Genomic DNA, 23,750 nt, shown 5'->3' with positions numbered 1-23,750 from the left:
CTTTCATCTTGTATCACTGATGATACATTATTTCCCAATGATAAAGTTGTGTTCTTTATTGGCGGTGCTGTATACAGTACTCTGTATATTACACATAGCCGCCATGTTCCTCTCTACACATCAGTATTTTGAGCCGGCACACTCAGGGAAGTCACAAATGTCATCAATCAAGATGACATTTGTGGCTTCCCTGAGCATGCCTGCTCCAAAGACTGATGTGTAGAGATGTGCTCTTAGTACAACACTACAAGGTTAGCATAACCAATGATTTGCTCTTGATCTATTGTGTTGGAGTAACGGCACATAGTTGCGCATCTTTGCGTCTGTTTTTTTTTGTCTTTTTTTTTTTTCTTCTTATCTACAAGTCTTTCCAGTCTGACCACAGTGCTCTTTGCTGACACCTCTGTCCATATCAGAAACAGTCCAGAGTAGGAGTAAATTTCCATAACCTCTCCTGCTCTGAACAGTTTTGGACACATACAGAGGTGTTAACACAGAACACTCTGGTCAGACTCGAAAGAACTAAAGTGTACCTGTTTATAACTGGTTAATGACCAAGGACTTGCATACACATCCTTGTGTCGTTAACTGTGTATGGCACGGGCTCCCGACTCAAGCCTGCTCTTGTAGCTGAGGGCTGCCGTTAACAGCCGACATGCAACAATTGCCCCGGCTGGCTATTCACCCTTTAGTTTAAAGGGGTAATCCAGTGGTGAAAAATATATATATACCCTATCCAAAGGATAGTGGATAAGTTTCATATCGCAGGGGGGTCCGACCGCTGGGGCCCCCTGTGATCTCTCTGTACGGGGCTCCAGCTCGCTTGCCAGCGCGTGTTGACCACCGCACGAAGCGGCGGCCGACACGCTCCCTCAATACAACTCTATGGCAGAGCTGGAGATTGTAGAAGGCAGCGCTCCGTCTCTACTATAGAGTTGTATTGAGGGGGCATGTCAGCCGCCGCTTCATGCAGTGGTCAACACGCCCATTTCCCGCGGGCTGTCAGGGCCCCATACAGGAGATCGTGGAGGCCCCAGTGGTCAGACCCCCCGCGATCTGAAACTTCTCCCCTATCCTTAGGATAGGGGATACATTTTTCACCACTGGATATCTCCTTTAAGTTTAAATCACCCCTCTTTTCCCAAAAAGCCCTAAAAAAAATTGGATAAAAAACGATCAAAAAGTCCCCCAAAAACAAAAATGGTACTGATAAAAAATTCAGATCACAGCACAAAAAACTAGCCCTCACACATCCCTGTATATGGAAAAATTAAAAAAAGTTATAGGGGTCAGAAGAGGGCAATTTTAAACCAAATTTTTGTGCATAAAGTTAATTTTTTAACAGAAGTAAAACAAAATCAAACCTATATAAGTAGGGTATCATTTTAATCGTATGGACCTACAGAATAAAGATAAGGTGTCATTTTTACCAAAAATGCTCTGCGTGGAATCAGAAGCCCCTCAAATTCACAAAATGCAGTTGTTGGTTTTTTTTTGCTTTGTTTTTTTCAATTTAGCCCTACAAAAAAATTTTTTCTGGGTTCGCCATATATTTTGTGGTGAAACTATTGATGACATTACAAAATTGGTGGTGCAGAAACCAAGCCCTCATATGGGTCTGTAGGTGGAAAATAGATTTTTAGAAGGTGAGGAGGAAAAAATGAAAGTTCAAAAATGAAAATAAAATGGTGATCCTTAAGAGGTTAAAATAAATAAAAAAAAAACTACAGGACTTTCCAGCTTCCCACAGGCTTACTGCCCATAGACCTGTAATGAGGTTGCTTTAGCATATGCTTACTTTCACACTATCTGCTGATCGATAAGTAGTATTGAGCGCGAATATTCAAAATTCGTATTTTTACAGCGAATATCTGCACTTTGCGATTTCATAACAATGATGTGCTGTGTAAAAAAAAAAAAAAAAAAAAAAAGTGATAGTGTTAGATAGGGTAGGTTAGTTTAGCAGTTAGATTCTAGTGTAAGGTATAGTGTTAGTTGAAAGATATAATCGCCCATGGGCAATATACAAATTTCATTACGATTTTTGCATGTAAAAAAAGTTAACGAACATAGCGAATATGTGAATTTCGCGAGCATAAGACTAATATTCGTCCATTTATTCGCAAAATATTGCAAATTCGAAAATGGCCCCTGCCACTTGGTGAGATGAGGGTCTTGGTACTTTTGACTTGTTAAATCTTGATTAACATCACCATTATTTCATAATAGAAATCCCCTTGAAGACTATGGGGGACATGTATCATTGCATTTAGACCATTTTTCACGTCTACAAATTTTGCGCAATTGCGCTTTTTTTGCATAGAGCTGCGTTTTTTTTGGTGGACAGTTTTCTAAAGTTGTCACCAGTTTGGTCTACCGTACACCACCTAATCCAGTGGACTGGTATTTATCAATTGCGCAAAAAAAAAGTAGATGTTTCTTTTTTGCGCAATTTCGCTTTTTTGCAAGAAAAGTAGTCTAAACCTAAGAGTGCTAGCAAGGACTCGTAGAAAATGGCAGACGGTGGAAGATGCAGGTGGGGGATGCAGGAGCCGTCTCTCAGCACTGCAGTACTAGAACTACTCCCATCATGGGACAGAATCATAATGGGAGTAGTTGTAGTACCGGAGCGCTGAGAGACGCACATCCCCTGTCTGCGGGACTCTATTGTGACTGTTAGGACTACTACTCCAATCATGGACAGACTCTGTCTATGATGGGAGTTGTAGTCCTGGGGCTGAAGGACAGATCGCAGCAGGTCATTCTCCAGAGACCCGCTGCGATCTGCATTTATTAACTTAAAAAGCCGGCGGTACATGCGGCTCCACTGCGCTGCCGCCGGCTCCCGTATACAGATGTCACGATTCATAATCCCCGCCTCCGGGAGAGGGGAGCTCTGATTGGTGGAAAGCTATTCACCACTATACACCAATCAGAGCTCCTGTCTTCTGGTGGGGATTATGAATTGTGATAGGTCTATACAGGGGAGCGAGTGGAGCCGCTTCTACAGTATATAATTGTTATGTGTACTGTACCCCCCCCCAGACTAATACTGACCCCTTCTATAGTGAGCGCTGGGACCGCTGTGTGATTGACAGGTCCCCAGCACAAGTGTCCGGCCCCACTAACCTTTATATGTTATAAATCTTTATGATACACACTGCCCGTCCTCCTCTTCATTCTTCTGATACCGGAGACGCGCGGCTTCTGCTTTCACTATAGTCAGAGCGCCCCCTGCCGTTGTCTGGCCCCAGCCCTGTGCAGTGTGGAGGCAGGGAGGGGGCGCTCTGTCTATAGACTATGATACAGAAGCCGCGCGTCTCCGGCATCAGAAGAATGAAGAGGAGGACGGGCAGTGTGTATCATAAAGATTTATAACATATAAAGGTCAGTGGGGCCGGACACTTGTGCTGGGGACCTGTCAATCACACAGCGGTCCCAGCGCTCACTATAGAAGGGGTCAGTATTAGTCTGGGGGGGGGGGGTACAGTACACATAACAATTATATACTGTAGAAGCGGCTCCACTCGCTCCCCTCTATAGACCTGTCACAATTCATAATCCCCACCAGAAGACAGGAGCTCTGATTGGCTAATAGTGGTGAATAGCTTTCCACCAATCAGAGCTCCTGTCTCTCGGAGGCGGGGATTATGAATCGTGACATCTGTATACAGGAGGAGGGGGGGGGAGGGGAGTGCAGTGTTGCTGCCGGCTTTTTAAGTTAATAAATGAAGATCGCAGCGGGTCTCTGGAGAATGACCTGCTGCGATCTGTCCTTCAGCCCGAGGACTACAACTCCCATCATGGACAGAGTCTGTCCATGATGGGAGTAGTAGTCCTAACAGTCACAATACAGTTTCGCAGCTGGGGGATGTGTAAGAGCCATCCCTCAGCACTGCGGTACTACAACTACTCCCATCATGGGACACAAATTTTTCCATGATGGGAGTAGTAGTCCAAGGGCAGACTGACGGATCTCAGGGGTCTCACTCTTGAGACCCCTTGCAACTTCTCCGCCCCTGCCCCCTAGTGATGACATCATTAGGGGGCGGAGCTTCACAGTCCAGGCCTGAAGCCAGGGTGGTAAGTATGGCTCTGTTCTCATTATGCGTTTTGCATAATGGGAACAGAGCCTTTTTGGCAGTGTGTTCCCAAACAGGGAGACTCCAGCTGTTGTTTACCTACAGCCCCCATGATGGGAGTTGTAGTTTAGCAACAATTGGAGGCTCCCTCTTTAGGAACACACTGCATTATGTGCGCTCTACCCAGGGGAGAGCGCCAAAAATGTCATTTCAGATAAGTGAATGCAGAGGACTACCTGAGATTCGGTGGAGTGTGACGATGACTAGCATTTTTTTTTAATGTCAATAAAAGGGTTAACGAGGGCTGTGGGGGAGTGTTTTTTTAAATCCATTTTTTATTTCATGTGTTGTGTTTTTTATAATTGAAATTTCAGGCTTAATAGTGGAAGCCGTCTTGTAGACGGAATCTATTACTAAGCTGGGCTTAGCGTTAGCCCCAAAAACAGCTAGCGCTAACCCCCAATTATTACCCCGGTACTCACCGCCACAGGGGTGCCGGGAAGAGCCGTTACCAACAGGCCCGGAGCATCAAAAATAGCGCTCCTTGGCCTAGGCGGTAACAGGCTGGGGTTATTTAGGCTGGGGAGGGCCAGTAACAATGGTCCTCGCCCATCCTGGTAATGTCAGGCTTTTGCTGATTGGTTGGTGTCTGATTGACACTGAAAATATGGGGAAGCCTATGTGTTGTTTTTTTTTGTAATAAAAAAAAGTGTGTGGTTCCCCATATTTTCAGTGTCAGTCAGATACCAACCAATCAGCAACAGCCTGACGTTACCAGGGTGGGCGAGGACCATTGTTACTGGCTCTCCCCAACCTAAATAACCCCAGCCAGGAGCGCTATTTTTGACACTCCAGGCTTGTTGGTACTGGCTCTTCCCGGCAACCCTGTGGCGGTGGGTAACGGGGTAATAATTGGGGGTTAGCGCTAGCTGTTTTTGTGGCTAACGCTAAGCCCGGCATTGAAAAAAAAATTTATTAAAAAAAAAAAACACTCCCCACACAGCCCTCATTAAACCTTTTATTGACATTAAAAAAAAGCTGGTCATCATCGCAATACACTGAATCTGACGTAGTCCTCCCCATTCACGTATCTGAAATGAGAAAAAAAAAAGGTTAGGACATCATTTGCGATCTCGCCTGGGGAGTGCGCCCATACTGCAGTGTGTAACAGGGAGCCTCCAATTGTTCTTGTCTGCCTACTGTATCCTGTATATACAGTCATCTATAGATGGCTGTATATACAGGAGAGCGCACAAAGATTTAACTCAGAGCTGCAGTGTGGGTTAACTCTTTCCTTGCTGGGCTCCTGTATAGTATACATGGATACACTATGCCCCCTGTATACTATACAGTGGGCGGAGGTAAGTAGTGATGCTCTGCACCCTGTATATACGGCTGGAGGCTGGATGTCTGTGTGCTGCCCCCACAGTGTTCCGGTCACCGCTCCTCTGGCCCAGTGTCACAATCTACTGCTATGGCAGTGACCGGAACACTGAAGATTACGCGCTGCCGGTCACTCACCAGGCCCCAGCCGCGAGTCTTCCTCCGGTCCTCCTACCGTACGTACAACCATAGAGAGGCGGAGGATCGCAGGAAAGACCGCAGGAGGACCGGAGGAGGACTGGGGAATGGTTAGTGACCCGCGGACATCCTTATGTCCCGAAAAGATTTTTCGGGACACAGGGATGTCCGGCATAGGAAAACCTATGATTATCTGCCCGGGCCGGCTCCTGTGTGCGGCTGCAGACGGGGGCCGGCCAGAGCAGGTAAAAAAGAATTCATGTATATTAAAAACCAGGGTGCCACCAGCTGTTGTGAAACTAAAACTACCAGCATGCCCGGACAGCCTTTGCCGGTCCGGGCATGCTGGTAGTTGTAGTTTCACAACAGCTGGAGGCACCCTGGTTTTTAGTATACAGTTATTAGTAATTCACCTGCCCGGCGCCCGGAACTGTATGTTCCAGGCATAGGGCAATAAACATATCCGGTGTGAGGTGAAAGATTCACCGGCGGTCATGAGGCTGCTGCGGGCGGGGAGCGGGTAGTCAGCGCTGTACCGCACCGCCGAAGCCTCTGTACTTACCGCTGACTTCCCGCTCTCGCCCGCAGCAGTCTCGGGCGTATATTCGCCGTATAAGACGCACCAACTCCCCCCCTCCCCCCCCTTATACAGCGAAAAATACGGTATTATTATTTTCACATTTATACGGAACAGCATGAAATAAATTGGTTATTGTTATATTAGTGGTATTGAGAACAAATCACTGCACATAAAAAAGTGTAGATTTTTGCCACGTTTCTTTTCCTCAAAGCAAATACAGCTGGTTGGCGAAGCATGCTCTTAATTATTTTTTTTTACATTTATATTCTTCCTTATTTTTCTTACAAAACACCATAAACAAAAATACAAACAAAACAAGATTTTACATTAACACATACCGTCCCTACCCACCTTCCCCACCCAATCCAGCACAAGATAAAGGAGACCACAGGGTCAATAGCAGAGACAATTATACATAAGCTACAAAAGGGCAAAAAAGAGAGGGGGAAAGAAAAAAGGAAAAAGATAGAGTGACTTTCTCTGAGTTAGGAGTCCAACCTTGACTCACCTCATAGCTTTTCTATTTCAACTGAAAATAGTTTAACCACTTCCTCCACATGGCATAGTATAGACCAGTTTTGTTACGTTTCTTATAAACATAGCTTTCTAGTACAATATTATTACTCATTTTCTTAATTAACACAATTTTCTTAATTAACTCAGTCCTTCCAGTGCAACGCTATTATTTTCCGAGCCATACATAATAAAAAAATGCTCTTAATTCTTATTTTCCTCACAGAATACCAAGCTGCTATCTTGCATCAGAAAAGAAAGCACAAGGAGGAGCTGGAAAACTTGAAGGTAAATGCAGCCAACCAGAGCTTAGTACTAAATAAATAACTTTCTGAAAATGTATCTTTTTATGTATTTTCTTTATATAGGATAAAACTATGTAGCAGTGTAGACTAGTAATTCAGTTGCTTTGGCCATGTTTATCGAAACTGACTCAGCAACTGATCAGCTTTAATTTTTGGTTTTGATGCACAAATCCCTTTTAGTAAGCTGCAGTACTGATTCTGAGCACATGAGGGTAATGTTACTCTCCAAATCATACTAGTTATGTACTAGGAGTGTAAAAACTAAATATTTTGTTGTGGCATAAAGTTAATGCATTTTTACTCCAAGAGCCAATAAGAACATCTAGAGATATCAATCAAGCAGAAAGGCTTTGCACATTGAAACATTTTTTTTTTTTAAATCAACTGGTGCCAGAAAGTTAAACAGATCAGTGAAATACTTCTATTCAAAAATCTTAATCCTTCCAGTACTTATCAGCTGCTGTATGTTCCACATATTTTATTAGTAATGTTTTTTGAGAATGTGTTTTAATAAAGTGTGTGTGCTTTCACTTTTTTTCTCTATTTTTTTTTATTTTTTAGGTAGTACAAACTGTTCCATGATGGGAGTAGTAGTACCTGTGCTAATGGACAGATCACCCCGGGTGTCACTCCTAACACCTACTGTGATCGTCCTGTATAATGTATAGATGCTGGCGGATTCCCCTATCTAGATAGGGCAATCGCATCGGGTGTCGGGAGTGACACCCGCTGTGATCTGTCCTCAACTGCAGGTACTACTGCCTAAACATGAAGCACACTCTGCTCCATGCTGGGAGCTGTAGTACCTGCATTAATAGACATTTTTTTTTCTCTATTTTTTTTTAGGTAGCACAACTACTCCCAGCATGGAACAGACTGTTCCATGATGGGAGTAGTAGTAACTTTACGAATAGACAGATCACCCTGGGTGTCACTCCTGACACCCGATGCGGTTGTCCTTTCTATTGAAGAGATGGATCGGCTTTTTTCTGCGCTCGCATCTCTGCATTATACTCCTGCGAATTTATTCATATTTCCTGCAGAGAGCTATGATTGGCCAGATGGTTCCAGCCAATCACAGCTCTCTGTGGGAAATGGGAATAATATGTATATATATATACAGCATATACTCATACTACAGTGAGAACAGAGAAGAGCCGATGGCCGCCTGCATCTGTACATTATATAGGACGATCGCATCGGGTATCACAAGTGACACCCGCTGCGATCTGTCTATTAATGCAGGTACTACAGCTTCCAGCATGGAGCAGAGTGTGCTCCATGTTGGGAACAGTAGTACCTGCAGTTAAGGACAGGTCACAGCAGGCATCACTCCTGACACACTGCAATCGTCCTATCTAGAGATGAGCGAATCGAAGCTGACGAACCCGAATTGGTTACGAATTTCATGAAAAAATTGATCTGCAACGAATGCGAATATCGCCATGATTCTATTGCACGAATAGCTTCATTAAACTCCATTTAGTGCCATCCAGGCTCCAGGGAATCTAAAATGGTGGATCCACATGTCAGTACATGGGCAAGGAACGCTGGAAAGGCAAGGCGAGAAGGCAGGTGGGATGACCCTGAATCACATGCAGGATGTAGCCAATCAGCAGCCAGTCACACCTGTGATGTCACAGCCCTATATAATCGGCAGCCATATTGCCGCTCGTCACTTCCTTCATTACAATGCAGAGGGATAAGATGGACAGCCTGTGTGTGTGTTACACAGAAAAGCTTATTACAGCAGCATTTCAAATCCTAGTAACATCAGCATTCTGGTGGACAGAGAGCAGGATTTTTACTGCAGCCAGTAAATTCCCAGTCACTTTCTACAGCATTGTATTAGAGGTGCAGAGAACTGTGTGTTTCCTCATACATTTCAACAAGCTGCCTCAACTTCATAAGCCTTAGCAGAGGAGGCAGGAATAATTTTTCAGCACAATTCTGTCTTTGTCCCACAACACATCTGCTGGTTATACTAGTCTGTAGACAGTATAATACCCAGCAGTCCATTCCAAATAGTCTGTGAGAGAGTGCAATTTTGGGTTTAGTACACAGCGACTGTGTACTGCTGATGTTGTGCAAAAATATGTTTTTTAAGCGTACTGTAGTGCATTTTTCTGCCCTCATAAGTGCATACCACATACCTACATCGAAGTAGTGTACTATTTTTTTTTACCTGTTAATCTGTCAAGGGCCTAGATACTGTGGAAGTCCAGGCAAAGGTAATCACCGACTGGTGTTTTACCCCAGTGCTTTTTTAAGCGTACTGTAGAGCATTTTGCTGCCCTCATAAGTGCATACCACATACCTACATCTAAGTAGTTGTTAATCTGACAAGGGCCTAGATACTGTGAAAGGACAGCCAAAAGTAAACACCTGCTTCTGTTGTGGACAAATACTGTTTTTAGCGTAGTGATGCGTATTGTACTTCACTCATATGCATACTGAGTATGTCAGGAAGAGAAGTGCCAGGATGTGCACAGAGGAGTGGCAGAGGCCTAAATTCTACAGCCAGAGGTCGCAGCAGGCTAGGGGCCTGAGCTCCTGGCATCAGCTAGCGGTCGTGTCTCGACCAGCAACCCATCTGCCATCATCGATAGGTTAACACGGTCATCCACTTCATCACAAGTGACATCTGATACCCCCGGTCAACAGTCGGTGGATTCCTCAGATACTACCCTCAGTTGGTATGGCCTGGGAGCAGTCCCTGTCCTCCCATTGCCTCTGTCCTATGCTGTTCCCTCCCCTAAAGAAGTACCTTATGCTGTGAGTTCAGCTCCACTATTCAGTGAGGAAGATCTAATAGAAGACAGTCAGCAGCTACTGCCCAGCAAAGAAGTGAAGGAGACATCCACCGCTTCCCCCGATAGGTGGGCAAGTTGAGATGAGGAGAGTGACGTTGGAGGCGGTGTTGCCAGCATTCAGAGTCCTGAAGCAGACACTGTTGAGGAACCTGAGGAGGACATCAGTGACATACAGACTTTTGTTGATGATGATGAAGTTGATCGCAATTGGGAGCTGGGTGCAGAAGGGGCTTCATCATTATCAGGAGAAGAGAGTTGCAGGTTGCCCATGAGGCAGCAGCTGAGCCAGCAAGGTGGTAGCATGGTTGGCAGTCGACATGGTGGAAAAAGGAGCAAAGGTTGAAATCCTGGAGCCAAACGTGCCCGGGGGAGACCACCTGCTTCGCGGCAGGCTACCTTCCTGGAAAGAAGTGGAACAGAGGTTCCTGGAGAAGGCGGCAATAGCAGTCAATTAGTGCGGACTGTGGGTGGGAAAATCAGCTACTTGGCGGTGTGGCAGTTTTTCAACAAGCATCCAGAGGAGGTTAAAATAGCCACATGCAATATATAATTAATCTAACCCCGAGGCCGAAACCCGGGGTGAAAACCCCTTATTGCTCAACCCTTAAAAAATAACCTTTATTGGTATAAAATAAAAACTCCCCAGTGTGAAATTAAAATAACCCCTGACAGGTATATGCAGGGTTAATGAGGGAAAATTCCCTTCCAGTATTCAGTGCGGTGCTGCAGACACTCCCACTGTACTGTCAGAGGGTTGTTTAAAACTCAACAGTATGTCCACCCCTACATGTTTCGCCGCATCGGGGCGTTCTCAAGGGGTATATGTGGCTACGTTGTCTATTGACCCCCAACCAACCTGGGTCATTTTCTTCAGGCTTACATGCAAGATATGATGCATGGCCAGGGTCCCAATGTTAACACCACGGCCCTGCGTTAACATATGCTTTGACACCATAAAGCGGCCTGGAGAACTGTGGCTCCGATGTAGTGGTCCAGCCTGCTGCATCACCCAGTGGCACGCCGCTCCCTCTTTCAGCCAGCCAAGGCTCCACCACCTCAGAAGGAGGATATGACACACAGCTCCCTTCAGCTGTCTCTCCAGATGCTCCTGCTCCTCCTTTTTTAGTCAGTTATTCAGCCAACAATCCATCGGCGAAGCCAGGTCCGAGACAACAGTATGCGCCCACTCATCCGATGGCGCAGAAGCTGAATGTGCTCCTGTCCAAGTTGCTGGTGCTGCAGTCCCTCCCTACTTGGACAGGTCACGCCGCAGTGAAAGTGTGCGACTCCGACCTACTCATGCTCCACCGTGTCCTCAGCCTCCACTGCCCAGACAAGTCTCAGTGGCCTTTCAGCATACTGTGTGTGCAGGGCATGGTGGCGTCATGCTGTTCTTCACATGGTTTGCCTTGGTGAACAAAGTCACATGGGAAAGTAATTCGTAAAGAAATTGGCGCATGGCTTACTCAACGGAAACTGGAAATGGGAACCATGGTGACTGACAACGGGAAGAACATCTTGCATGCTCTGCGACTGGGTAGGCTGAACCATGCGCCCTGCATGGCACACTTATTCAATCTGGTTATGAAGCGGTTCCTGAAGTGTTCCCCCCCATTTGCAAGAAATCCTAACAATAGGAAGGAAACTTTGCATGCACTTCAGCACACTTACTTGAGCTGCAGCGTCAGGATGGTATCCTCCAACATAGTCTGATTTGTGACATTGCCACACATTAGAATTCCACCCTCCATATGTTGGACCAACTGTACGAACAGAGAATAGCCATCACCAATTTCTTGATGATCCAAGCGGATAGGGGTACTCCCCTGTGTAACTTCAATGTGAACCAGTGGCCGCTCATACGCGACACCTGCCGTTTGCTCTGTCCCTTTGAGGAAGCCACAGGATTACGGGATGAAGGACGTAATTCCACTGCTTCATTTCTTACAACATGTGTTGGAAACGATGGCTGGTCAGGGCACTGGAGACATGGTGCCTACATCTCACGGCCACAAGAGCCCTGTGGGGGCTGAACTGGAGGAGGAGGGGGAGGGGCACAGTGGAGCACAGTTTAGGTTTCATCCAATGGGCGGCTTTTCTAGTGATCTGAGTGGAGAGGAGGAGCAGGAGCAATCAGAGGAGCTAGAGGGTTATGAGAAAGGCGAGACAGAGGACCCGGACACACCATGGCAGTATGCAGTGGAGATGGAGGAAGGGGGAGTCCCTCCGAGTCATTTGCACAAATGGCACTATGCATGCTCGCTTGCGTAGTTACAGCCAAATTGTCACCGTTCGGCAGCGGGATGACTTCTGGATCTCCACCTTATTGGACCCTCGCTACTGCCACAAAATAGGGGCCTTTTTTTTACACATACTGAGATGGAGGACAAGCTGACCTACTAAAAAATCATCCTATGTAGTCAGTTGGCCGATGCCTATCGGCGCCATTGTCCATCATCTCGCAAGACTGAATCGGGGGGACTCCTGCGCTCACCTTCCACTGCCATGGCTGCTGGGGAGGGGTGGGGTGGCAGGAGCAGTATCAGCTCCATCAGTAGCATGCCTGAGTCCACAGTTGCTGATGAGTAGCTTTCTTCACCCACATAGTGAAGCAACTCATCAGCAGCAGGTACACCTGGAGCAAGACCTGAACCAGCAGGTGGCAGCATACCTTGACATGCTTATGCCAACATACCTTGAAGATCCGCTGGGCAGCCAAACTTGACTTGTGGCCGCAAATAGCAGAGTTTGCCCTGGAAAGTCTGTCCTGCCTGGCCAGTAGTCTGCCATCAGACTGGGTGTTTATTGTGGCGGGGGCCATATTCACCCCAAGGAGAACTCGTCTGTCCACGAAAAATGTGGACAGACTGACCTTTTGTGAAGAAGAATCAGGCATGGATCAGCCAGGATTTCCACCCACCAATGCCTGATGCATGAGAGTAGATTGACCATGGTGCCACACCAACACTTCATAAACATGGATAGTGTTTAACAGATTTAAGGCGCTGCTCCCCACAGAGGAAATCGGTGATGGCTTTTCTCTGTTTGTCCAAAGTGTTCGGTCCAACATATGGAGGGTGGAATTCCAACGTGTGGCAACGTCACAAATTAGACTATGTTGGGGTATACCGTTTTGACGCTGCAGCTCAAGGAAAGGTGCTCTTTGCAGTCTACAAGTGGCTGAAGTGTATGCAAAGTTTCCTTCCCATTGTTAGGATGTTTTGCAAATGGGGGGAACACTTCAGGAACTGCTTCACAACCAAATTGAACATGTATGCCATGAAGGGCGCGTGGCTCAGCCTTCCCAGTCGCAGCGCATGCAAGATGTTCTTCCCGTTGTCAGTCACCATGGTCCCCATTTCCAGTTTTCCAGAGTAAGCAATGCTCCAATTTCTTTACGAATGACTTTTAGCAGTTCCTCACCTGTGGGACTCTTTTTGCAAAGGCAAACCATGTGAGAACAGCGTGACACTGTGCTGAACGGTCACTGAGACTTTTCTGGGCAGTGGAGGCTGAGGAGGCGGAGTCACACACTTTCACAGGACCAACGGCCTGATAGCGTGGAGGACGAAGCGGCGTGACCGGTCGAAGTTGGGGTTGGGACTGTGCAGGAACCACATTCACCCAGTGAGCCGTAAAGGGCATGTGTTATCCCTGACCATAGTTATAGCTCCAGACGTCGGTGCTGCCATGAACTTTGGTACACACTGACAGGCTCAAGGACTGGCCCACCTTCTCTTCCACAAAATTGTGCAGGTCTGGCACTGCCTTCTTTGCAAAGAAATGATGGCTCGGCTCACTCCACCTCGGCTCGGCACAACAATCAGTTTTCTGAAAGGTGCAAAGTTAACCACTTGAAAAGGGAGGGACTGCAGCACCAGCAACTTAGACAGGAGTGGGCGAATACTGCTGTCTCTTGGACATGGCTTCACCGATGGATTGTTGGTGGAATGGCTGACTAAAAGTAGGAGGAGCAGGAGCATCTTCAGCGACATAATGGCAGAGGTATGACACGCAGCTCCCTTCGGCTGAGGTGGTGGAGCCTTGGCTGGCTGAAAGAGGGAGCGGCGTGCCACTGGGTGATGCAGCAGGCTGGACCACTAAATCAGAGCCACGGTTCTTCCAGGCCACTTTATGGTGGCGAAGCATAGGTTTACGCTGGGCCGTGGTGCCAACATTGGGACCCTGGCCACACTTCATCTTCTGCCGACATATCTTGCATGTGGGTATGTGAACCTCCTCCAGATGCTTGATGAAAAACTGCCACACCGCTGAGTTGCTGATTTTCCCATCAACAGTCCGCACTAATTGACTGCTACTGGCACCATCTCAAGGAACCCCTCTTCCATTACCTACCGGGATGGTAGGCTGCCGCGAAGCACGTGTCGGTGCCAGAATTTCACTTCTGCCACAATGCTGACTGCCAACCATGCTATCACCTTGCTGGCTCCGCTGCTGCCTCATGGGAAACCTGCAACTCTCTTCTCCTAATGATGATGATGAAGCCCCTTCTGCACCCGGCTCCCAATTGCAGTCGGCTTCAACATCTTCAACTAGTGTCTGCACTTCAATGATGTCCTCCTCAGGTTCCTCAACAGTGTCTGCTTCAGGACCCTGAACCCTGGCAATACTGCCTCCCACGTCACTCTACTCATCACTACTAGCCGGCCTAGTGGGGGAACCGGCAGATGTCTCCTCCACTTCTTGGCTGGGCAGTAGCTGCTGACTGTCCTCTATTAGATCATCCTCACAGAATAGTAGAGCTGAACCCACAGCATAAGATACATCTTTAGGGGAGGGAACTGCATAGGAAAGAAGCAAAGGGTGGTCACGGACTGCTTCCGGGCCATGCCAACTGAGGGTTGTGTCTGAGGAACCCACCGACTGTTGACTGGAGGGATCAGATGTCACTTGTAATGAAATGGATGACCGTGTTAACCAATCGATGATGGCTGATGGGTTGCTGATCGAGACAAGACCGCTAGCTGATACCGGGAGCTCAGGCCTCTCACTGCCACTTATGAGGGCAGAAAAATTGGGTACAGTTGAAAATTTCTGAGGGGGATTATGTCATAGTCGTTATAACAGAGACTTGGTTGGACGATAGCTGTGACTGGACGGTCAACATACAGGGTTATTGTCTATTCAGGAAGAATCTGACAAAACGGAAAGGGGAGGAGTCTGTCTTTATGTAAAGTCCAATTTGAAGGCCGCACTGCTGGAGGATATTTAGGAGGGAAATGATAATGTGGAGTCATTATGGGTAGAAATATATGGAGATAAAAAAAAATTCTGATATGGGTTTGCTGTAAGCCACCAAACATAATGGAAGAGCCAGAAGATCAATTACTGAGACAAATAAACAAGGCAGCAAATCAAAATGATGTGATAATAATGGGGGACTTTAACTATCCTCATATAAACTGGGAGACTGAGACCTGTGAATCTCATAAAGGAAACAGGTTTCTGACTATAACTAAAGACAATTATCTGTCCCAAATGGTGCAGGGCCCTACCAGAGGGGATGCCCTACTAGACTTAATATTAACCAACGTACCTGACAGCGTAATGTGCAAGTAGATGGACACCTAGGAAATAGTGATCATAATATACCGTATTTATCGGGGTATTCCACGCACCGGCCTATAACACGCACCCTCATTTTACCAAGGATATTTGGGTAAAAAAAGTTTTTTACCCAAATATCCATGGTAAAATGAGGGTGCGTGTGTGCGCGTGTATACCCCGATATACCCCCAGGAAAGGCAGGGGGAGAGAGGCCGTCGCTGCCCGCTTCTCTCCCCCTGCCTTTCCTGGGGTCTAGAGCGCTGCTGTCGGCCCTTTTCACCCCCTGGTTATCGGCGCCGCTGCCCGTTCTGTCCCCCTGACTATCGGTGCCGGCGCCGATAGCCAGGGAGAGAGAAGTGGCGCCGACAGCCAGGGGGAGAGAAGGGGCAGCGGCACCCATTGCTGGCGCCGCTGCCCCGTTGCCTCCCCCCATCCCCGGTGGCATAATTACCTGAGTCGGGTCCGCGCTGCTCCAGGCCTCCGTCATGCGTCCCCAGCGTCGTTGCTATGCACGGCGTGGCGCTCTGACGTCATGCGCCGCGCCGTTCAGCGCATAGCAACGACCCCGGGGGGTAAAACTACAACTCCCAGCATGCACTGACACACCGTGCATGCTGGGAGTTGAAGTTATGCAACAGCTAAAGGCACACTGGTTGGGAAACACTGAGTTAGGTAACAGACTACCGCAGTGTTTCCGCACCACTGTCTGTTTCCTAACTCAGTGTTTCCCAACCCATGTGCCTCCATGTATGACTAAGGGTGCACTAAGGCGCCTGAAACGCGTCACATTGTCCATGTGTGTTCCTGTTTGCTGGCTTTTATTATAATAAAGAAGAATTCATTTTGGCACCATATATCTTAACGCTGGACTGTTGCTGCATGTGCCTCCAGCTGTTGCAAAACTTCAACTCCCAGCATGCATGGTCTGTCAGAGCATGCTGGGAGTTATAGTTTTGCAGCAGCAGGAGGCACACGGGTTGGGAAACACTGAGTTAGGAAACAGACAATGATTCCCAAAAAGTGTGCCTCCAGTTGTTGCAATAGTGCAACTCCCAGCATGCCGAGACAGCCGAAGGACATGTTGGGAGTTGTAGTTATGCAACAACTGAAGGAGAACAATTTGGAGACCACTGTGTAGTGGTCTCCAAACTGTAGCCTTCCAGATGTTGCAAGACTTCAACTCCAAGCATGCCCAAACTGCCCAGGCATGCTGGGAGTTGTATTTCAGCAACATGTGAAGAGCCAGATGTTTCTAATCTACAACTCCCAGCATGCCTGGACAGTCCTGGCATGCTTTGAATTGACATCTGGAGAGCTACAGTTTGGAGACCACTGTATAGTGGTCTCCAAACAGTGCCCTTCCAGATGTTGCAAAACTACAACTCTCAGCATTCCTGGACAGTCTCAAGGACCAGTTGTTACAGAACTACAACTCCCATCATGCCTGGACAGTCTGGGCATGCTTTGAGTTGTCGTTTTGCCACATCTGGATGGACAGTGGTCTGCTAACTGTGGCCCTCCAGATGTTGCAAAACTACAACTCCCAACATGCTGGGAGTTGTAGTTTTGAACTCCCAGATACAGCAGTGAAGATCACTTCACTGCGATCTTCACATGTGCATCTGAAACCGCCGCCGCCACTTACCTGCCGCCTCTTGCCTGCTGCCTCCTGTTAGCCGCCGGTGTCCCCACGCCATGATCAGAGGTAGCTGCCGCTGGTCCCCACTGCACCATCGCCACCATCTTTCCCCCGCTCTGCCCCGACATCCAGGGGCGGGCAGAGCGGGAGAAATGATCTTTCCCCCCCGCCCCTACCCTGCAGTTCTGATCGGCCAATCGCAGGGGTTCATATGCCCATGGACTTTTGTATACTTATGTGCCCGCAGGAGCAAGGCAAATAATGCTATCACTTATACCATAGTGGCATCAATGACAAAGTTTAGTGCCAAGGGAGGTATTGTGATGGGTTGGTTTGCTGGCTGGGGACCACTTCCTTAGGTAACAGGATGATAGCATGTGCATACAGCTCTAATTATATACTTGGTTTATCTGCAGTTTTTTTTTTCCTTTACCGTTTATACTGTAATCAGTTTTCTAGTTATTTTGCAGTAGAAATGATCTCCTCTTTATTACAAGAATACTTATTTTGTATAAAAGGAATTTAAAGGCACAGCTATAGGCTGGGCAAGGTAATAATTTCACCTGGGTAATTTTTGCTGATGTGGCCCATCCTCCACCCTGTTGCATAAAATGACAGCAGTATAATAAATCGCACATTAGGGGGTACACTTTGGTATAGATTTGAAATGGGGTCCAATGAGCTTCAAGTTATGTCTCATGGCCAACTCTCAACAGAATTGTCCCATCAGTCAGAACACCAGCATATCAAATTCTACCCCCTGTTTTTTTTCTTTTCTTTTCTACATTATTTTACATCTTCTTCATTGCGTATTGCCTGGATTATTGACCATAAGCTGAGGTGTAATGGATCCGGAGTCAAGAGATGATATTAGTATCATCTAATAGCTCTTCATATTATCCTCGCTTCATTCTTTATTATCTGTTAAATAACGGCTTTTATCTAAGCTTCATGTCTCTGATGTGGGGTCTTCCCCGGATACTCACAGAGCTGACCTGAAATAATCTGGACTTTACAACATCTTTACAGCCGGATCTATGTTATCATATTGTAACCTGGTCTTTTTAAAGGGGTTATCCAGTGTAAATGTATATTTTTCCTTACCTTTGAGTCCCTGCTGGCCATGCTTGGGATGTCACTTTTCCCCCACCTCCACATGTTTTTCTCCTCCCCTTGTTGTTTTCTGATGTGCAGTTTTTGAGAGTTTCCTACATGTCTCATAATGCATTTATCTTTGGTCTGCCCCTCCTCTCTGCTTTTGTCACACACTGAGTCCGTCCCTCCTGTTCATGCTTAGCCAAGCTAATTTACATGCGTGCTTGGCTGTGAACTAGGGGGCGTGAAGGACGGCGGCAGGGGGCGTGAACGACGGCAATGTACTTTTATTTACTTATTCTCAAATATCTGTTTTAAAGAAAAATTCTTTAATAAAAAAAACTGTTTTCTTTCCTTAACTCCAAGCACATTATTAGATATGTACAAATGTTAGAGAACCTGTCAACATGAAAATGCTGCCCAATCTATCAGAAGCATGAGAGAGCTGAAGAGTTTATGTGGTTTTCTGAAAAACATTCAGTAGAAGGGTGAGGCCAACTGCATTATGGACTTGTGTGTGGCCGCTCATGTGGCTTAAGTTACTGATTAAAATCCCGGCTTAGGAAGGGTAGATCACTGCAGTCTGTAACAAGGAGATCTCACAGGAAGTCTATCAGTGTATAGAGGGGGCAGAGTACCCATAGTATATTCTGGAGGGAGAAGGAGAAATCGCAGCATCAAAATCTGTTTGTACAAGGGATAAGAGTTTCCCCATGGGCTGTATAAGGAAAAATCAGTCTACAAAGGAAGCTGTACTTCTACATGACAGTTGTAGCAGCCGTAATGCATAGACATTACATCCAGCAAATACTGCTCAGAGGGACACACCCACAGGAGAAAAGTCCAAGACAAGGAACAGATTGCAAATTACATTAATCATTACATTAATCAGTCTGAAAATTAAGGTATGGAGATTGCAGCCTGCTACTTATTGCAACTTTTATTTTTTTTTAAAGTAGAAATTTATTCAGTTTTCAGGATATAAGAAAACAAAGCAACAAAGGTAATCAAATTAACCCCTTAAGGACTCAGGGTTTTTCAGTTTTTGCACTTTCGTTTTTTCCTCCTTACCTTTTAAAAATCATAACCCTTTCAATTTTCCACCTAAAAATCCATATTATGGCTTATTTTTTGCATTGCCAATTCTACTTTGCAGTGACATTAGTCATTTTACCCAAAAATGCACCGCGAAATGGAAAAAAAAATAATTGTGCGACAAAATCGAAGAAAAAATGCCATTTTGTAATTTTGGGGGCTTCTGTTTCTACGCAGTGCATATTTCGGTAAAAATTACACCTTATCATTATTCTGTACGTCCATACGGTTAAAATGATACCCTACTTATATAGGTTTGATTTTGTGGCACTTCTGGAAAAAATCATAACTACATGCAGGAAAATTTATGTTTAAAAATGTCATATTCTGACCCCTATAACTTTTTTATTTTTCCACGTACAGGGCGGTATGAGGACTCATTTTTTGCCCCGTGATCTGAAGTTTTTATCGGTATGATTTTTGTTTTGATCAGACTTTTTGATCACTTTTTATTAATTTTTTAATAGTATAAAAAGTGACCAAAAATGCGCTTTTTTTGACTTTGGAATTTTTTTTTGCGTGTACGCCATTGACCGTGCGGTTTAATTAATGATATATTTTTATAGTTCGGACATTTACGCACGCGATGATACCACATATGTTTATTTTTATTTTTTTTTACACTGTTTTTTTATGGGAAAAGGGGGGGATTCAAACTTTTATTAGGGAAGGGGTTAAATGACCTTTATTAACCCTTTTTTTTTTTACTTTTTTTTTTGCAGTGTTATAGGTCCCATAGGGACCTATAACACTGCACACACTGATCTCTTGCACAGATCACTGGCGTGTATTAACACGCCTGTGATCAGTGTTATCGGCGCTTGACTGCTCCTGCCTGGATCTCAGGCACGGAGCAGTCATTTGCCCATCCGACACCGAGGAGGCAGGTAAGGGCCCTCCCGGTGTCCTGTAAGCTGTTCAGGACACCGCAATTTCACTGTGGCGGTCCCGAACAGCCCGACTGAGCAGGCGGGTCACTTTCACTTTAAAAGCGGCGGTCAGCATTGACCGCCGCTTCTAAAGGGTTAATACCGCACATCTCCGCGATCGGTGATGTGTGGCATTAGCCGCGGGTCCCGGCCATTGATGAGTGCCGGGACCGACGCGATATGATGCGGGATCGCGGCACGATCCCGCTTCATATCGCGGGAACCGGCACAGGACGTAAATATACATCCTGCGTCGTTAAGGGGTTAAGCGTAACAGCGTGGCAGCGAGTCCAAAGACCCATAATAGCAATATATACGTAGGCTCACATAATAATGGGTACATACAACATAATGGATGCCTCACACGCATTGGGGTCTAAAAAGTAACTGTACAACCATGACAACAATTGTAGAGGACGAATGCCATGTAGGCAACTATACCTAACAGAAGTCCATGGCAGTAAGATGTAATAACTGAAAGGAGAAAGAAGGGAAAAACCAGGAATAGAGGAGAGGGAGAAAAAGAAGACGAAAGAGCAAAGGATGAGGGAGTGGAAGGGAGAGCAGGGGAGGGAGAGCAGGAGCCAGGGAGGTAGAGGTCTAGGGAGGTGGAATATTACCTTGCGGGACGAGTCCAGATCTCCAATCAACGAGCCGTGACAACATGTGAAGAGAAATGCTAGCAGCTGTACCGACAAATGCAAAATCGGACGTGGGCCCAATGGTGTGGGGGCGTCATGAGGGCTGCGGGGAGAGTGGTGTATTGAGAACAGTGAATTCGGCAGAAGAAATGAACTCTGTCCATGGGCGCCAAAGGGCGAAGTGAGCATCCATCCTTCCCCTGGAGTCAGCAACTAATTCCTCCATCCTATGTATGTGTGACACCTCCTGAAGCCAAGACTAAAGGGAGCAGGGGACAACATTCCTAGCGGCCAGCAGGAGAAAGCGCAGCAGGGATTTGGACCATTTGGTCGGGGAGCCAGGGAGAATATTAAGTAGAGGGCGCGGGTCTAAGGGTAAGGTTACCGATGTCAGCTGGCGAATCACGTCTAGGACCTGCGTCCAGAAGGCCGCTAGCGCAGGGCAAGTCACCCAGATATGGGTCATGTTCCCCCCACTAGTTCCGCATCACCAGCACCTGTCCGGGAGGGTCGGATAAATGCGGGAGAGAAGGGCCGGGACCCTGTACCACCTCGTGAGGATTTTATAATTTGTCTCTTGAGCCTTACGGAGAAGGAGGTTTTATGGCACAGGGTCGTTGTCAAGGACCAATCGCGGTCAGTGATCGGGCTCCACAACTCACGTTCCCAGCCTTGCCAATATGGCAAGGGGGAGTCACGGAGTTGTTCCATGAGGAGACCATACAGGACACTCACTGGGCGAGGCACTGGCGATGCAGAAGCACACAATGCTTCAAAGGTCGTCATGGGGCGATGTAGATTGAGTACAGATTTGTGTTTGGAGTAGAAGTGGCCTAACTGAAGGTATTGAAGATGATGGGAGGCAGAGGGGGGGCGGATGGTAGTAGGTCCGGTAGGGGCCTCAGGGACGTGTCGCTAAGAAGAGCAGAGAATGTCAGGCCATCCCTTCTGTTATGACCCAAAAAGGTAGGGGACGTGTAAGCCGGCATAAAAACCTTCAGACCAAAGACAGGCGTCAGGGGACCCACGGGCAAGATCAGTGAAGACTTCCTTAAGTAGGAGTTGCGAGCAGTAACATATTGCAACCGTTGGCTGTCCGGGAATGCTGGGAGTTGTAGTTTTGCAACATCTGAAGGTCCGCAGGTTGAAGACCACTGGTGTAGGAAATCTTGCATTTCCTGGCATTCAGAACCAGGTGCTATGTGTGATAACCTGGTACAGAACATGTTACACTGCCTGCCCTCTCAGGTGTCTGTTTCGGCCCACAGCTCCAGGGAACGTGTCATTTAATTGCTTTATTATTTAATGTTTTATACTAATGTATACTTTTTATCCTGTGTAAAGTGTACTGTGTGGAAAGGTTGCAGAGGGGTCATGTGATCACTGTGGCCAATTAGTCAAGTCCTAATCCCCCTGGTCTGGCTAGACAGGGAGGAGTCAGTTAGTGTAAGTTCAGTCAGAACAGTGTGAGCATCTTTGCAGCATACCTGCCCCATACCTCTAATGGGGACAGGTTCAGAGTCTGGTATGTGAGGAGGAGAGGAAGTCTGGTCCTGGGCATGGAGGAGAGAGGAAAGTCAGTCCAGCATCAAAGTCAGAGAAATCTGTGAAGAAGTCAAGTGCTGAGCAAATAAACTAAACCGCTAGCATCCCACTGTCCAAATTGCAGGGATAGTGCTGAAAGGGCCCCATTGCACAAGTCAAGGAACAAGAGTAGAAAGCCTACGACTGCTCCAATCCAAAAGTCAAAGTTCACCCCTGACGATTAGTGTTGCTCGTGAATATTCGCAATGCAAATTTTATTCGCAAATATCGCATATTCGCGAATTTGCGAATATTCATGAATATAGCACTATATATTCGCAATTACAAATATTCATATTTTTTTTTCACAGTACACACCACAGTGATCATCCCTCTCTGCTTCCAGCTTGTGTGGTGTAAAGAAGGCTCTAATACTACTGTGTGAAACTGGAGTGCAAATTTTACGAATTTGCTCAAATAAAACGCAAATATTACGAATATGCAAATTTAGCGAATATATGACGAATATTCGTCCATATATTCGCAAAATATCGCAAATTTGATATGGCCTATGCCGCTCAACACTACTGACGGTAAGCAATTCTGTGGATATAGTGTTGAGCACCCCAAATCTGTGTTAGTGGTCTCCCAAGTCAAAGTCCAGCTAAGCCAAATTAAGTCATCACAGCTGCACCTCAACTACAAATCCCAGAGTGCTCATTTAAAGTGACATTCTATGCAACTTTACCCCATTTTTTGCACTACCAAAAATTTGCTGTTAAACTGCATGGACTGTAACATCTGCCTGCAAGACCTTTTCGGTTAGTTTCCATAATCCTGCATATTTATTGACCCAGTGCTTGGCACAGGAAGCTGCTATCCTTGGAGTGTGGCGGTTAACATTACCCTGGCATCACAAACTCCAGTCTCAACGCCCTGTCAATGCACTACAACACGCCCCCACCCTGTTTGCCTACCACATATGTATCTGCGAATGTATTAGGAGGGAGTTACCAAAACCCCTCTGCTGCTTAAGAGACTGATTGTAATAAGCTGCCTGGGAATTATAACTCAAGCAATTACCTGATTATGATTTAGCTCCCCTTTCAGAACCATATAGGTGTCCCCATATACGTTAAGAAGAACCTGGTCATAGTTTTTGCTGTATACATTCCACAAGTGAAGGTGCTTTCTAGGAGAAAACATAACAAAATTTGGACAGCTATTGTTGGTGTGTTGAGGAGTATGTGGTTGTGGATACTATTTTCATATTTTGTTGTTCTGTTTTGCTACACTATTCCATGCAAATGGGAATATGGATTAAAAAGCAAAATAGAGGATTGCTTCACCTTACAATAATGTAATGTTCTGGGTTCCCAAGCAATAAGGAAGCAACTAATAAGGGAAAGTTGTAGTGAGTGGAGTAATCATCCTGTACCCCAGAC

General features: G+C 46.3%; 1 protein-coding gene across 3 annotated transcripts in view; it reads left to right on the top strand.

Annotated features, from left to right (window-relative positions):
* The window catches only part of FMN1 (formin 1), a 529,863-nt gene that overhangs the window by 259,567 nt on the left and 246,546 nt on the right, over positions 1-23,750 (top strand). For all 3 annotated transcript variants that reach the window (XM_056545728.1, XM_056545726.1, XM_056545727.1), the window contains exon 5: positions 6,923-6,984. In XM_056545728.1, the coding sequence (XP_056401703.1) occupies positions 6,923-6,984 (62 nt within the window). The remainder of the gene's footprint in view (positions 1-6,922; positions 6,985-23,750) is intronic.

Source organism: Hyla sarda, chromosome 11 (genome assembly GCF_029499605.1).
Source record: "Hyla sarda isolate aHylSar1 chromosome 11, aHylSar1.hap1, whole genome shotgun sequence".
In the NCBI taxonomy this organism is placed as follows: domain Eukaryota; kingdom Metazoa; phylum Chordata; class Amphibia; order Anura; family Hylidae; genus Hyla; species Hyla sarda.
The sequence above is the reverse complement of the archived record's forward strand: the minus strand, read 5'-3'. Positions and strand labels throughout refer to the sequence as shown.